General features: G+C 39.9%; 1 protein-coding gene and 1 long non-coding RNA gene across 2 annotated transcripts in view; one reads left to right on the plus strand and one right to left on the minus strand.

Moving 5' to 3' along the window:
* On the minus strand, positions 1-4,271 carry LOC309610060 (tubulin alpha-1A chain). Its single transcript, XM_082352493.1, has 4 exons — positions 4,127-4,271; positions 1,841-2,063; positions 1,550-1,698; positions 1-1,191 (listed from the first exon to the last, which is right to left on the minus strand). The coding sequence occupies exons 1-4, from the start codon at positions 4,127-4,129 to the stop codon at positions 211-213; spliced, it is 1,356 nt and encodes a 451-aa protein (XP_082208619.1). The 5' UTR covers positions 4,130-4,271; the 3' UTR covers positions 1-210.
* LOC309610112 overlaps positions 4,243-16,518 on the plus strand; it is a 26,449-nt gene continuing 14,173 nt past the window's right edge. Inside the window, exons 1-2 of the long non-coding RNA XR_014233713.1 lie at positions 4,243-4,376; positions 14,889-15,533. This is a non-coding gene — a long non-coding RNA (uncharacterized lncRNA). The remainder of the gene's footprint in view (positions 4,377-14,888; positions 15,534-16,518) is intronic.

Below are 16,518 nucleotides of genomic sequence, written 5' to 3' on the forward strand. Positions count from 1 at the left end.
TCATTTAAGACAGGGAATACTTTATTCAAACCCACCAGAGAAATGGATAGCTTGGAACTATAACAAAGCATCGTGTTTTAAAGCATAAGTCAGTAATTGTACATGAGTATACACTGCTACATACAAATTAACTGATCAGACCACAACTTTTCAATGTTTAAAACAGAATAAGTTTCCCTGTAAAAGCAGCACCTTTGTGACATTTTAACTTTAGTATTCCTCTCCTTCTTCCTCTCCCTCTCCTTCAACAGAATCCACACCAACCTCCTCATAATCCTTCTCAAGGGCAGCCATGTCCTCACGGGCCTCAGAAAACTCTCCTTCCTCCATGCCCTCACCCACGTACCAGTGAACAAAGGCACGCTTGGCATACATCAGGTCAAACTTGTGGTCCAGGCGAGCCCAGGCCTCAGCGATGGCTGTGGTGTTGCTCAGCATGCACACAGCTCGCTGTACTTTGGCCAGGTCTCCACCAGGTACCACAGTGGGAGGCTGGTAATTAATGCCAACTTTGAAGCCAGTGGGGCACCAGTCCACAAACTGGATGGTACGCTTGGTCTTGATGGTGGCAATGGCAGCATTGACATCTTTGGGAACCACGTCACCACGGTACAACAGGCAGCAAGCCATATATTTACCATGGCGAGGGTCGCATTTCACCATCTGGTTGGCTGGCTCAAAGCAAGCATTGGTGATCTCTGCTACAGAAAGCTGTTCATGGTAGGCTTTCTCAGCAGAGATGACAGGGGCATATGTGGCCAGAGGGAAGTGGATGCGGGGATAGGGCACCAGATTGGTCTGGAATTCTGTCAGATCAACATTCAGGGCTCCATCAAATCGCAGGGAAGCAGTGATGGAGGACACAATTTGACCTATCAGCCTATTCAGGTTAGTATATGTTGGGCGCTCAATATCAAGGTTTCTACGACAGATGTCATAGATGGCCTCATTGTCTACCATGAAGGCACAATCAGAGTGCTCCAGGGTGGTGTGGGTGGTGAGGATGGAGTTGTAGGGCTCAACTACAGCTGTGGAAACCTGAGGGGCTGGGTAAATGGAGAACTCCAGCTTGGACTTCTTGCCATAATCGACAGAGAGACGTTCCATCAGCAGGGAGGTGAACCCGGAACCAGTTCCCCCGCCAAAGCTGTGGAAAACCAAGAAGCCCTGAAGACCTGTGCACTGGTCAGCCTGTTAGAAAAGAGGAATAGAAAAAACATAGTTATTGCTCTTTGTGATACCATCATAGTAATCATAGTAAATATTTTCACTTTTCATATTAATTCCAAAGATTTAGATCATATTTTGACAAGAAACAGTTTTTTTAAAACTGTAGACCTTCCTTACTCAGCATTTCTTTATCAAAAATATCTTTATTAATATTTATAAAATGACATCAAATAGTTCATATTTTAATTGAACTTTAAAAAAAACTTTAAAGGAATAATTAACCTCACTATTACATTTCAATTCTGTGTGAAAAAAAGAGCATATTCCAAATATCTCCCTTAGGTTCATTAATTTACTTTATTCTTGAGAATAAACATACCAGTTTCCGAATTCGGTCCAAGACGAGGTCAATGATCTCCTTGCCAATGGTGTAGTGACCTCGGGCATAGTTATTGGCAGCATCTTCCTTGCCTGTGATGAGCTGCTCAGGGTGGAAGAGCTGGCGGTAGGTGCCAGTGCGAACTTCATCTGGAAAAGGAAAACGAAGCAGCCACCCATCACTAACAACCTGCACAAGGCTGCTCGACCCCAGGGCATCAGTGGAGCCCCCAGGACACACCTCCTGTCCCAGACCCCTGGGATCTCATTGGGGTTACTGAGGTCAACTCACCAATGACCGTGGGTTCCAGGTCTACAAACACTGCCCTGGGCACATGCTTGCCAGCGCCTGTCTCACTGAAGAAGGTGTTGAAGGAGTCATCTCCTCCCCCAATAGTCTTGTCACTTGGCATCTGGCCATCGGGCTGGATGCCGTGTTCCAGGCAGTAGAGCTCCCAGCAGGCATTGCCGATCTGGACACCAGCCTGGCCAACGTGGATGGAGATGCACTCACGCTGTGGGAAGGAACAGAGAAAAACTGTAAAATTAGTTATATTAGCATTTTCAGTTTTCAGTAAATTTCTAAAACTAAGTAATGTAGAAGTATTCTTCAAATTTATTTGAGGTCATATCCATAACACAATAGAAACAGTTAAGGAAAACCACCTGCTGTGAATGCTGCAGATGCGTGTGGTCCGAATAATAATGTTGCACTGTTTAGCACATGGTGCAAGACCATTGTTCCAAAAGCCATGATTGAATAGAAGATTTCTCATATTTAAAAAATATTCAAAGCACAGAATTTGTAAAATGAAGTAAATTCAATCAGTAATTAACTGTAATCAATATTACTGCCTCCTTTCCCTTTAAATAAAGATGAGCATTTCTGCTAAATAGGACTTGGTATTCCAACATGGACATCTGTACTGCAGCTGAGGCTGGAAGCCACACCCTTTTGCAGTCTTTCTGCAGAATCCATCAGTACTAGCGGGTTAGAAGCTAAACAAGGAATGCCTCCTGCATTGCTGCATTGCTGCATTTGCTGTGCCTGGTGCCAGCCTGTACTGTCTGCTACATTATTTAACAGAACAAGCTCGATTTCCAGCAACTGCCTGCATGATCTCATTGTGCTATTCTGCCAGTTTTCCTCCTCTGACCCAGCCTGGGACCATATGCCTACATTGAAATGAATTAATGAAGATGCACTAGAACAAAAGACAGCTGCACAAGAGTATGTCTTCTTTGTCTGCAGCATTTTCATTACTTAAAAAAAAAAAAAGTTTTCCCAGAATCTTCTCCACTGCAAAAAACTGAAAAATTATTAGTATCTTTAAAACAACGGTTCCTAAATTACAAATAAATAGCACATGAGAAGCTACCAAACAAGGAATAAAAGCCCAGTGAAGGGATAATGAAATATTATTTAAAACAAAAAATAGTATTTTCATTCTGAGATTCTGTAACCATCACAGAATACAGAATATTCGTACTCATTACCTTCAACAGAGAGTGTCTTCTCTATGGCTTCTATGGCTACAGCTTCCTTTGTCTATCCGTTGTCTATTCACTGACAAATGGGGGCGGGGAGGGGTGGGGGGAGGGAAGGGCGTTTCCCTGGGTCCTCCGCAATACAGCACCCTGGCTCACAAAATCGACTTTCTCTCTCGCTGAACGTGCGGCGAAGACGGACACACACGAGTCAGTCAGGGCTGGGCGGCCCCAGACCAGACATTAAAGGGCTTGTCAAGTGAATTGTGATTTTGCTCCTCAAGAAAAAAAAATTTCATCTAAGTTTTAACAGTGAATGAAAAACCTTTTAACGCCTACGGTTCTGCAAAGATGAAAGGCTTATTAAACGTCTTCTCCTGACAGAGGAGGCTTAGTGAGGGCGAACCCCGCCCTGTGGTTCCAAGGCCAGAGAAGCAAAAAACAAACAACTCCGCCCCTGCGCCGCCGTGACGCCAGCCGCCACGGGTTCCAACAGAAACTAACCATCTTCCCCGTTAATACATGGGTATCTTTCTAAAATGCCAACGAAGTGGCGAGGGATCTTTTTATATTAACCCGAAACTACGCTTTGTTCCTTTCCTTCCCTCCACCTCTTCTTCCCAGCAACACCCCCCGACCCCCGACTTTTTGGTCGACTCCGCCTCTCCCTGTCCCTGGGGAACAACGCGAGGAAGGGCTCTTCGAGTCACACGAATACCGTGCGCACACACAGGGGCCGAGCAGGCGCCGCCAATATCGCCTTCCCTGCCCCAGACGCTTTCATCACCGACAGATGAGCTGCTTGCTGCCACGAAGGGCTCGGATAACAAAAACTCCCTCCGCGCCGCCTTTGTTCTCCCCTCACTGTTCCGCTGCGCCCTGGACGCGGTTCTGGCTGGGCTCCTGCACCCCGCACTGCGGCGGCGGCCGGGCTCAAGGATTTGGGGCAAATCTCCACCTCGCAAATAAAGCGTAAAGCTCCACTGATCCAAACGAGTTGTAAAGGAAGACGGGCTTAAGATTTTCCAAGTAGACCCTGGGAGGCTGACCCCACCCAACGGTCACAAAGAGCCGGAGAAAACATTCTTACCATAGTTGCTGTTTTGTGGCTGCCGAGCAGATGGCGGAGAGGAGGAGGAGAGGTTGTTGCTTCTTACAGCGCGACTCTTAGGCGGTCGATGTAAGAGAACCTGCGGCACATGGGCGGATGCGGCTCCCTATATACAACTCGGTCACCATGGGGATGGGCTGGGGCCTTTTCCTGTTGGTCCAGACCCCTCAATCTGCCCAGAGAAGCCACGACAGAAGAGTGGTGATTGGTGCAAGCGACATGGGATGAGGTAATCTCTCACCCACCCCTTTTTCCCTAGCATCCATAGACTGTTTGCATCCCTCAGACAAAGAGACCGTGCAAATACAGTCAGCCGAACATCCATTATGGGGTGGGGTTGGGAAGGGGTGAGGGGAGGGAAGAAAGAGAACTGGAGTTGGGTGATTTTATATTGTTTAAACCTCAAACTACAGTTAAAATTACCAATGTAAGAGTTTTTTTCCCCAACATGTAATCGCAGAATTTGCGATGAGATATTTAATGGAAAATTATTCCCAGCCTCTCCCTCAAAGTATACTAAACTGCATTCGGTGAAGATTCAACATCTCTAATTGCTTTTAAAATAAAGTAGAAGAGAAGATGGGAATGTTGCTTAAAATGGCTTGGGTAAATGTAATTTTTTTTTAATTAAATAAGATTCAATAATAGGACCATCCAAAATGGTTTCTCAGGTTCAAGTAATTTATTTTCAGACCTTTTGCAACCCTCTCCCTAATAGTTAAACAAAAACAGAAGATGGAAAGAATAATCATACTAAATATGGAAGCACACAAGTAGTTCTAACATGAAGATAATTAAGATCTAATGAACATACCATACTTAGTCTGCTAGAAATATTCCTTTACCAGAAGTCTATGTAATATATTTTATGTAACGTATTGTTCCTTAAAATGAATCATCTTTCCTAATAAAGAACTGAGAAAATACAAAGAGAAAGAACTGAGTTCAGAAGCTAGTACTACCTGTGCATGCAGTTATATTCTGCATTGTTCTCTCTTCCGGAAAGAGAAAGTTAAAAAGGAGGAAAGCTGTATAGTGTAAACAAGAAAACCGTTTTGTAATATTGTCTCCTTCCACAGATGACCGTGTAGATGTCAGCTCAATAACTGCATTTCTTTTTTATGTAGCTCTTATGTGAATTCAGTAAATTCTCCTCCTCTAAGATTGGGCTTTTAACTGTGGGAATTGTAGCCAGCCTCATACTGTTGCTATTCAACTAGAGACTCTGGTGGTTGCTCAATTGCCTCTTGGGACAAAAGGCTTTGCTTTCAGCCCTAGGAAATGGATTGCAGTAACATTCTTTTGCTATTTAGAAAGGTTCCATTACCAACAAAGATGTGGTATGCAGAATATGACTCTGACTGGGTACCATTTGACGTTGCTAATGAAATTTCATAGGTAAAGAAGTTGGTTATTGCCACCGAAGTTGAAAATTTGTACTTTGGTGGATAATTTTTCCTTTTGGTTTTTAGCAACAGATTTTCAGCGTCTACAGCACCATTTATAGTGCTCTGCAGAGCCCATTCATTCCTGCTGGGCTGGCAGGCAGTGCTTGGGCGTGGGAGGGAGGGACTTGAGACAGCTGCTGCAGGTTGTGGTGTGACAGTGGCGACCATGGATTTTTCTAGCCTGCCAGCCACAGCTCTGCTTTACTTGTTCAAATTTGCTGCAGTAGTCATCCCTACAAAAAAATGAGACCCGACACACAAATAATTTTATCTATTTCTTGCATATTTTACAGGAAAAATAATCTTCATTATCTTGTGTCTATCCCTTTAGCAAATAAAAGTATATTTCAGTAAAGAGACAGAAGGGTTAAGGATGACTTGAATACTTTTTACTGAACCAGGAAATACACTTAACAAAAGTAAGAATTAAATGGCATAGGGAAATATAAGGATTAATAAGTAGCTCATTGAAAATACTTTTTTCAAAAGTTTAATAAAGAAATAAATTACACACAACTGGACCATGGTAAAGTGTACAAATCTCCTTTTCTGGAATGAGAGGCACAGTCTTGAATTTTATTTTCTTTACAATTTGAAAGCAATATGTCATTTCCCCAATAGTCTCAGTTCTTTATTGCAATTTACAGAGGATTAAATAAAAGAGAGGAGGGTTCATGCAATTGATTCTTTGTAATTCTATCTCAGAAGCATTCATGAAAATTAGGATTTTTTTCCCTCCTCTTGGACATAAGTAACAATAAGATCTAGGTCAGAAATAGACTATGTGAGCACTGTTAATCTTAAATATATAAGTGGGAGAGGAGGGAAAATAATAATCTATTCTTTTTGTTCCTGATTATCTGACTTAATAGCATACAAGCTATGGGAAGCAAAAAAAAATTTTTTTACTAGATCTTTTTTTTTTTTAATTTTATTTATTTTTGGCTGCGTTGGGTCTTCGTTGCTGTGTGCGGCCTTTCTCTAGTTGCAGAGAGCAGGGGTTACTTTTCGTTGAGGTACAAAGGCTTCTCATTGCAGTGGCTTCTCTTGTTGTGGAGCACGGGCTATAGGCAGGTGAGCTTCAGTAGTTGTGGCTCGCGGGCTCTAGAGTGCAGGCTCAGTAGTTGTGTCGCACGGGCTTAGTTGCTCTGCAGCCTGTGGGATCTTCCTGGACCAGGGATCGAACCTGTGTCCCCTGTATTGGCAGGCGGATTCTTAACCACTGCACCGCCAGGGAAGTCCTACTAGATCATTTTTTTATATTTACTGCCAAATTCTTTAACTTACATCAGTATACATGTATAAATATTCTACTAATGTATTCTTTCTTGTCCATAGTAAAATTAGGATAAAACATTTTTTCTTTCATAGTATTTGTGGAATTTAAATTATTTATTTGGGTGTCTACATCTCCTCTCCATTAAAATGTGAATCCTAGTCACAGATTGCCTAGCATATTGTAGACATCATATACATGTTTGTTGAATTAAATGAATGATTTCTGTCTGTGCATATTTTCATAACTATTATCATGGTTAATAATTTAAAGGTATTTAATAAAGTATCTTACCTTGCTTATTCAATAAGCATTTACTTGCTGTCTGCAATAAGCCCTGGACCATCCAGTGTAGCATGGAGAATTCAGAGGTAGTAACGTGGTCTCTTTTCTCTAGAATCTTCTGGTCCAATCGAAGAAATAAAAGAAGTACAAGTACATAGTTTTGAGAATGGCATGTGTTTCTGTGTGTGTATGGGGAGGAGCCTTGTAGAATCCATTGCATGACCCCATGTATCATAACTTATGTAGGAAACAAGGGAGTTGTCTAACAATTTTTCTACTTCTTCACCTCCTATTTATCCCTAAATACATTTCAGTCTGGATTCTGCTCCTACCACTTCTTGAAACCAAATGCCCTCTCCATTTGTTGCTAAATCCATTGGACACTTTTTGGTTCTTGTTGACCTGTGATAAGCTTTGTCACAGTTGACTGTTATCTCTTTCTTGAGACGTTTTGTGCCCTTGGCTTCAAAAATTCTCTACTTTCTGTGTTTCACTCCTACTTTTTTTGTTTCTTCTCAGCTTCTGCTGGTTCTTCCTCTTCTCCTAATCTTTAAATGTTGGAGTTCCTCAAGGTTCGGTCCTAGACTTTTTCCTAATTTTATTCTATGGATCTTACCCTAGTGTCTAGTAAGCGTGTTCATTCCCAACACTGCAGATCCTTTCTGTATGCCAATGGCTCCTTGACATCTTCTTTTTTTTTTTTTTTAATTTTTTAAAACATCTTTATTGGAGTGTAATTGCTTTACAATGTTGTGTTAGTTTCTGCTGTATAACAAAGTGAATCAGCTGTATGTAGACATGTATCCCCATATCCCCTCCCTCTTGCGTCTCCCTTCCACCCTCCCTATCCCACCCCTCTAGGTGGTCACAAAGCACCGAGCTGATCTCCCTGTGCTATGCAGCTGCTTCCCACTAGCTATCTATTTTACATTTGGTAGTGTATATATGTCAGTGCTACTCTCTCACTTCGTCCCAGCTTACCCTTCCCGCTCCTGTGTCCTCAGGTCCATTCTCTACATCTGTGTCTTTATTCCTGTCTTGCTTGACATCTTTTAGATCCAGATCTTATAGTAAACTTCCAATCTCTGGCTGGGTTTCTCACATGTATCCCAAATTGAACTAGTTATCGTCTCACAAATATGCACCTCCTACAAGATTCTCTTGCTCAGTAAATAGAGCAGCACACATCTGTTTTCTTAAATCAGAAACAAGAATTACTCTTGACATCTCCATCTCCTTTTCTGAACACCATAGAATTAATTATTAAGTACTGTCAAGTCTACCTCCTAAATATCTCTCAAATATTATTCTTTTCTCTTCATCTCTATTGCCTCCACTCTAATAAGTACATCATCCCTTGCCCAGAAAACCTCAGTGCCCTTCTAGATTTCCTCTACATTCACTCACTCTTACCCCTGTCCAGTTCAGTCTCCATACAACAGCTGGAGTGATCTTATTGTAATACATATCACTGATCATGTCGTAATACAGTTATAATATGTTAATTTTAACAGTATAAACTCATGAGTTCATAAAGTTATCCCCACAAAGCAAAAGAAAATTTAAAAAAAGATAAAAGTGAATTAAAAATAATCATGTGATACCATTGCACCATTGGAAATAACTAGGGCACCAACTGCATATTCTATACACTGGCAATCATACAGTCAAATAAAGAATTGAGCATTTGTCCTGCATTTCCTGTACAAATTGTATTTCAAGGTGACCAAATGGCCCTAGTTAACCAGAGAATATCGTTCTTTACAGAGTAATGCCAGCTTGTAAATGTGGAAGTAATAATAGAGTTAGAAAAATCACCCTTTATATCCTCTAATGAAATAATTTATTAAGGCAAAGATTATCAGTGGATGAAAACTCAGATAAAATATTGATGGGGAATGTTTTAATGGAAGGATAGGCTGTTGCCGTCTGAACTCACTAGTCAATCATAGCATCACTGAAAGTGGGACAATCACACCCTGTGAACCTAAGATGTGATTCAGTAAGAAGTACACAGCATCACCTATGAAGTGATCTAGCAGAAACAGTTGTGCTGAATCTAATTAAGCCTTTAGAGCCAACTTCCGTTTAGTCTGACAACTTCAACTTCCGTGAAGTCAGATGACATCACGAGGAGGAAAACAGACAACTGCAGAGTGTAGGACATTCTACAGCACAAATTATCTTGTTTCTGCAACAAGTCAATGGTGGGATGGGTGGAAAAGGTGGGAAAGGGGGACAGCTCTAGGTTAGAAGAGATTTTGGAGACTAACTACTAAATATAACAGCAGATGTTGTTTGGATCCTGATTCAAACAAACCAATGTAAAACATTTTGAAGATAACCAGGGAAATTTGAATATGGACTAGTTATTAGATAATACCAATAAATTATTATTAATTTTATTAAGTGTGATAATGGTAGTGTGGTTATGTAAGAAATTTTCCATAATTTTTAGAGTTGCATGCAAAAGTGGTAGGTTAAATGAAATAAGGTCTAAGATTTGCTTTAAAGTACTTCAGCAAAGAAAAAGGGAAACGATGATAGATAAAAGATTGTGGCAAAAATCTTGATAGTTGTTGAGTTTTAATAATGAGTATATGGAGTTCATTATACTTTTTTCTCTATTTCTGAGTATGTTTGAAAATTTCTTAATAAAATTTTAAAAGATATAAAAAGAAGAAATTGTGAATGCTGAAGACAAATTTTATCTACTTCGCAATTTATTCTGTACTGCCTTAAGTGGAAAGTTATAGACATTTAAGAGGGAGGAAAAAGTCTTTATATTATGATCTATGGTTTATCGTGAAAACCTTTATTGGGAATGGTGGCTTTTAACTGAATGGGTTGGGAGTAGAGTGAGTACTTTATTATTTTATTTTATTTTAAAACTTTATTTATTTTATTTATTTATTTTTGACTGCCTTGGGTCTTCATTGCTGCGCACAGGCTTTCTCTAGTTGTGGTGAGTGGGGGCTACTCTTCGTTGCGGTGTGTGGGCTTCTCATTGCAGTGGCTTCTCTTGCTGTGGAGCACGAGCTCTAGGTGTGCGGGCTTCAGTAGTTGTGGCACGCAGGCTCAGTAGTTGTGGCTAATGGGCTCTAGAGTGCAGGCTCAGTAGTTGTGGCGCATGGGCTTAGTTGCTCCACGGCATGTGGGATCTTCCCGGCCCAGGGCTCAAACCCGTGTCCTCTGCGTTGGCAGGTGGATTCTTAACCACTGCACCACTAGGGAAGCCCAGAGTGAGTACTTTAAATAGGGAAAATAATATTAGCAAAGACATAGTATGATGATGATATGGTGCCTGTATAAGGGAGGGCAAAGAAATTGACTTGATTAGGGCATGCAAGAGAATTGTGGGTGATGTGTTATATGAGGAGAGTGGAGCATTTTGAACCCCAGTCTGAAGAAGGAGTTTGGGCTGAGTTCACACACATAGACTGTGTGAAGCCTTTATATTCTTATAGAAAAGAGTGGAGGGAAAGGAACAGCATTTTTGTAAAATTAATCTGACAGGTAAGTGGAGCAGGGAAAGAGACTGGGGATAAGTGGATCAATAAGGAGGTTATGGTAATAATCTAAGCAGAAGGTGTCAAACCATTGTAATTACAGTAGGAATGGGTAGAAGGTAATAATAGAAGAGACCATCCAAAGGAAGAATCCCACTGGTGATTGGTTAGACATGAGGTAAAAAGGAAAGAGTCAAAATTAACCCTGAAAGTTTTGAGCCTGGAGAACTAAGAGAATGAAATGGTAGTGCTGCTTTTTACAGAAATAGGGAAGTTGAGAAGGGATACATGTCTAAGCAGGAAATGCGTTTGTGTGTGTGTTTTGGGGAGGGTGTTAAGCGCAGGACCCATCAGTCAATGTGATCTTACAAGTTCAATGTTATACTGTTTGAGGTGATAGGTGGATTGAGTGGAGAAGTCGTAGAGGCCACTGGGAATCTGAGATTGGCACTGCTCAGAGAGAGGTCAGCATCAGAGGTGTGACAATGTATATTTGGAACCTAATGACAACAGCATTATGTGCCAGTGGTGTGGTATAAGAATAGAATTCTCCAAGTGTAACCCAGAATTTCGAGTTATGCTGTTGAATGGGCAACACAGGTACAGTTATGTTCACCAAGTGAAGAGCCTTTCTTTCTTTTTTTTCTTTATTTTGAAAACTTTTTATTGAAGGATAACGTACGTACATAAATTTTCACCAATCATAAATGTACAGTTTTGCAAACTTATGATTACTAGTGTAACCAGTATGCAGATCAAGTAACAGAACTATCTGAGAGGCCTCCCTCTGGTTCCCCTACCCTGTCACTATCTACTCTCAGTAATCCCCACTGACTTTTAGCACAATGGATTTGTTTTGCCTGTTTTTGAAGTTTGTATAAGTGGAATATACTCTTTTATATGTGGGTTCTTTTATTCAATGTTATGTTTGTGAAATTTACTCATACCATTGAATGCAATTGTAAATTGTTCTCATTTCTATGTAGTACCCCATTGTATGAATATACTATAATTTATTTATCTATTTCCCAATGTTAATGGATATCTGCATTGTTTTTTGCTATTACAAATGGCATTGCTATTAGCATTCTTGTACATGTGTTTGGGTGAATATATTTACAAATTTCTGCTGTTTGCATTTCTGCTGCTAGGAATTTCAATTCCTAGGAGTGGAATTGTAGGGTAATAAGGCATGTATATATTCAGTTTAGTAGAAAAAAATGTTAATTTTTCCAGAGTGGTTGTGGTTATGTACACTCCCACTAGTAGTATGGGAGAGTTCTGGTTATTCCTCATCCTCCTTCACTGTAGCCACTAGGAGAGTTTATAGTATATCTATCACATTGTGACTTAAATTTTTTTTTAATATTTATTTATTTATTTTTTGGCTGCATTGGGTCTTAGTTGCGGCACACGGGCTCTTCGTCACGGTGCATGGGCTTCTCTCTAGTTGTGGCGCGTGGGCTTAGTTGCCCCACGGCACGTGGGATCTTAGTTCCCCAACCAGGGATCAAACTGGGGTCCCCTGCATTGCAAGATGTATTCTCAGCCACTGGACCACCAAGGAAGTCCCGTGACTTTAATTTTTAACTAACGAGGTTGACACCTTTTCATTAGTTTATTTATTTTTTTATCTGGATATCCTCTTTGCTGAAATGCCTGTTCAAGTCTTTCTCATGTTTTCTCATGGATTGCCTGTTTTTACCAATCTTAAGTGTTGGTAGGAATACATTATATATTATGAATAAGAGTCCTTTGTTGGATTTACAGATTGAAAAAGAAAATCTTTTCCCACTCTGTACCTTGCCTTTTCACTCTCTTAATGATGTCATTTGATGAGCAGATGTTCTTAATTTTAATGTAGTTCAATTTACCATTTTTTCTTTATTGTTAGCATTTTTTGAGTTATAATTAAGAAATCTTTGCCTACCCACAAGGTCATTAACATACTCTCCTAAAGGATTTATTGTTCAACCTTTTATATAGTTCCACAATACACATGGAAATTGATATTTTTATGTGTGTATGGTGCAATGTAGGGATTAAGATTTATTTTTTTCTCCATATGGATAACGGTTGACCCAGCACTATTTATGTAGAAGACCATCCTTTTCCCACTAGACTGCAGTGACACCTTTGTCATAAATCAAGGTACCATATATATATGGAAAGCCTCCTTTCTTTCTAGCTCATATGTATTCCAACTTAATCATTTTCTAAATTATCAAAATCTTTTTTTAACCCAAGTGATTAACTCATATGGATGAACAACCCTGTAGGCTTCACATGTTTATTCATTTGTTTTCTTTCTGGAAACATATTGATTGCCTTCTAAGGTGCATATATTGGGCCAAGCATAGTCTAGGGTATTAATAGGTGCTTGTGTGGCTAAGATTTAACTGGACATAATGCATTCTGATAAGTCCCAAGGAAGAGGCATGGCATGATCCTGTGCAAAGAGATATGTATTACTTATAATCTCCAGGTCTTTGGGGGGTGGTGTGGTGTAGAGGATGCAGGAAGGCTTCCTGGAAGAGGTGATACTTGGGGCTGTCTTGAAAAATGAATAGGACTAGTAGGTACAAATGCGGAGGAGAGTCCACATGGAAATACGCAGACAACTGGGTGAGTTTCGGAAACTGGAAGTGGTTTGTTACATAAAGTATAAGGGGATTGGGGAGTACTAGTCTGGAGGATTATGCAAAGAATTGATTATGAAAGGACCTAATTCCAAACTCAATGAGAGCCATTAAAGGAAAGAGGAATAATGAACTTTGCATTTCAGCAAGATCCTGACTGCTCTGTGCAGAGAGAATAGATAGAACAAAGTTGGGGATGGAGGAACACGAGGCAGGGAGACTGGTTAGAAGATGGCTGGTTAGTTGATGATAACACTAATTTAAGGAAGTGGTAGTGGCGATGGAAAACAGTGGATATATTTGGGAAATATATGGAAGGTTGAATCTAGAGGAGCTGGTGATATGTAGGAATGAGGAGCAGCAAGGAATGAAGCATGGGGCTACTGCCTCCAGAACCAGGCAGCCTTGGGCTTAATTCTCCTTTTTGTCATAATTTAGACCAGATTAGAAAGACCATTATGGATTTAAAGAATGAATTGGAAGCGTTTGAGATGGAAGACAAGGAGACTAATTAGGAGGCTATTGCAATCATCCAGGCTTTATGATGAAAGTCATGGGGATAGAGGGAAAGAGAGTGGTTGGAAGGAAAGTGATGGATTTGGTGGATATTTTGGAGTTTGACTTACCCGATTTGGGAATAGACTTAGTAAATTAAAAACAGAAACTTTCCTGGTGGCGCAGTGGTTAGGAATTCGCCTGTCAGTGCAGGGGACACGGGTTTGAGCCCTGGTCCGGGAAGATCCTACATGCTGTGGAGCAGCTAAGTAACTAAGTCTGTGCGCCACAACTACTGAGCCCAAGCGCCTAGAGCCCGTGCTCTGCAACATGAGAAGCCACCGCAATGAGAAGCCCGCGCACCGCAATGAAGAGTAGTCCCCACTCGCCGCAACTAGAGGAAGCCCGCGTGCAGCAACAAAGACCCAACACAGCCAAAAAATTAAATAAATAAATAAATAAATAAATAAATAAATAAATAAAAAACAGTAAAGGACTTCAAGAGAAAGCAGTGTCAGAAAAGGACACACAGATGCACTGGCCAAGAAGGAGGAGAAAAAGCAGAAGACATTGATGTTATAGAAACAAAGGAAGGACGGTGTCAGGATAGAGTGCTGAGTAACAACAAATACTGTAGAGGGGTTGTTAATAAGGACAGTAGAGTGTTCGTTGGATTTAGCTACAAGGAAATAAGTATACAGCAAGGGCTTGGCCAAAAGACATAAAACATGTTTTCTGGCCCAGAGGAGTTCAAGGTCCCGAGAATGGAAACTGTGTTGAGTGCTGTGAGAGAGAGGTCAGTGCAGGAGCTTTCACACACAAAGAATTGTGTCACATTTCCCCACTTCATCCCACTATGGTGTACACTGCCTCTGCATCCTTTTGAAATGACCATACCTGTCCACCTCATGCTGCCTTCCTCATGTAGGTTTGATTGTAAATGGATAAATTCAAACAACTAAGTTTCCCTTGAATTCCACGACAAAAACACACCTCAAATTCTAAACTTAAGCAAGGAGATGAATATGATTATGCTGACATGCTGAATTTACATTTATCTTTTTTTTTTTACATTTATCTTTATTTTAGGGTTCAGCACTGATCAAGGTATTGAGTGAATTGGCTCTCACTAAGTATGGCCTTTAAAAACTATCTGCTGCATTCCCCTTGGCAAAATTTCAATGGTAAGGTCTAGGTAAGAATATGACCCTACACCTGAATTCAGAGTTTTATTTAAAGCTTAACATTCACTTTTTCAACCTCTGGGCAACAAATGCACTATTACTAAATAATAGTTTTTTTCTGGATAATGGTGGTTAAGAAAATTATCTGTGGTGATTCTGGTACCTGAGTTTCATCTGTTTTGGGAAGGACGTTTATATGTAGTATAGCAGAGGTAAATATTAATGAATTTCTGTTCCAGAAGTAAGACTTATAAAATTACACATTAAACACCTGTACTCTGTAATATGAAAAATATATCTCTGGTATTGTAGTGCAGTGTTTTGAGGTCACTCATTGATGTTCAGTCATTTACTGAACCACTGTTTTTAACAAAATATTTATGTACTGAGATACACATTTTAATTTGTAATTTTGCTCTGGTACATTGAGGAGGTGCTTTGCCCAAGTCTACTGATGGAATCTGACATTTGGAAAAAGGGGACAAAACTTGAAGAGGCTCAAAGGCATCCTGAGAAGAGAAGAAAGAGAAAGAAGTGTAAAAGACAGTAGGTAATCTCAGTTTTCCATGAAACACAATTTATAATTTAGTTGCATTTCATTAACCCAAATTACATACACTCACAAGAATGCACATTGAACTGCCTCAGTCCTGCCCCTCTACCTCAAAGCAGATGGAAATTAGGTGTCAGACTGGGAAGGTTGCCATGGTGTACTGTCTACAGGGATTTAATAGCAATCAAAAAAAGCTCCAGAGTCCCTTCCCCCAACCATCCAAATGTGCGTTTCTCTTTTTTTCTCTCAAGTCCTTGTCTTAATTAATTCCATGTTATAGAGAAATCAGGGTGAGATTGATTTACTAGTGAGAAAAAATGTTTACTGCCTCCAAAATTGTTTATAGATGCATTGATATTGTTAGAAGTAAAATACTGATGAATTATAACTGGTCCATTTTTATGTAGAGCTAACCACACAAAAAGTAAGAATTTATTTTTTAAAAGTCTTATACAACATGCCCCCATCTTTGAGACTTATATTTCTTACTGGTTTTTATCCCCCTGGATGACCTGCAGGCATCTCAAATTCAATATATCTAAGTGAAATTAGTTATTTTTCTCCATTACTCTCCTCAGTATTCTATACTCTCAATTATTCTATTCTCAATATCAGTTCATTGTCACCATCTTTCTAGTCTATCAAGTGAGATTAAAATAATAATAACTTCATATAATATTTACTATGTGCCAGGCGCTATTCTTAGCACTTTATATGTATTATTAACTGATTTAAGTTAATCCCAACTAATCACTAAATTCTGTCAATTATATTTCAAAATTATCTTAATAAATATTTGCAGGATGAACAAATGACTAATCATCTAAAGCTTGACCAATTTTATTAGCCAAAGGGCTTAGCTCAAGGGGAGGATGTGGCAGAATATTTAGGAATTGGTCTTTGAAGCTTCCTCTTTAAGCATTACATGTATAAATCCATGAGCCAAAATAGTAGAAGATAACCCTTTGTAACATATTGGAAT

This window comes from Balaenoptera borealis, assembly GCF_965194805.1.
Source record: "Balaenoptera borealis genome assembly, chromosome: 13".
In the NCBI taxonomy this organism is placed as follows: domain Eukaryota; kingdom Metazoa; phylum Chordata; class Mammalia; order Artiodactyla; family Balaenopteridae; genus Balaenoptera; species Balaenoptera borealis.

Coding starts and splice junctions, on each gene's coding strand:
- LOC309610060 (XM_082352493.1), bottom strand. Junction 1,699..1,840: donor CCTGGAACCCACGGTCATTG/GTGAGTTGACCT, acceptor TTCCTTTTCCAG/ATGAAGTTCGCACTGGCACC. Junction 1,192..1,549: donor TGGACCGAATTCGGAAACTG/GTATGTTTATTC, acceptor CTTTTCTAACAG/GCTGACCAGTGCACAGGTCT.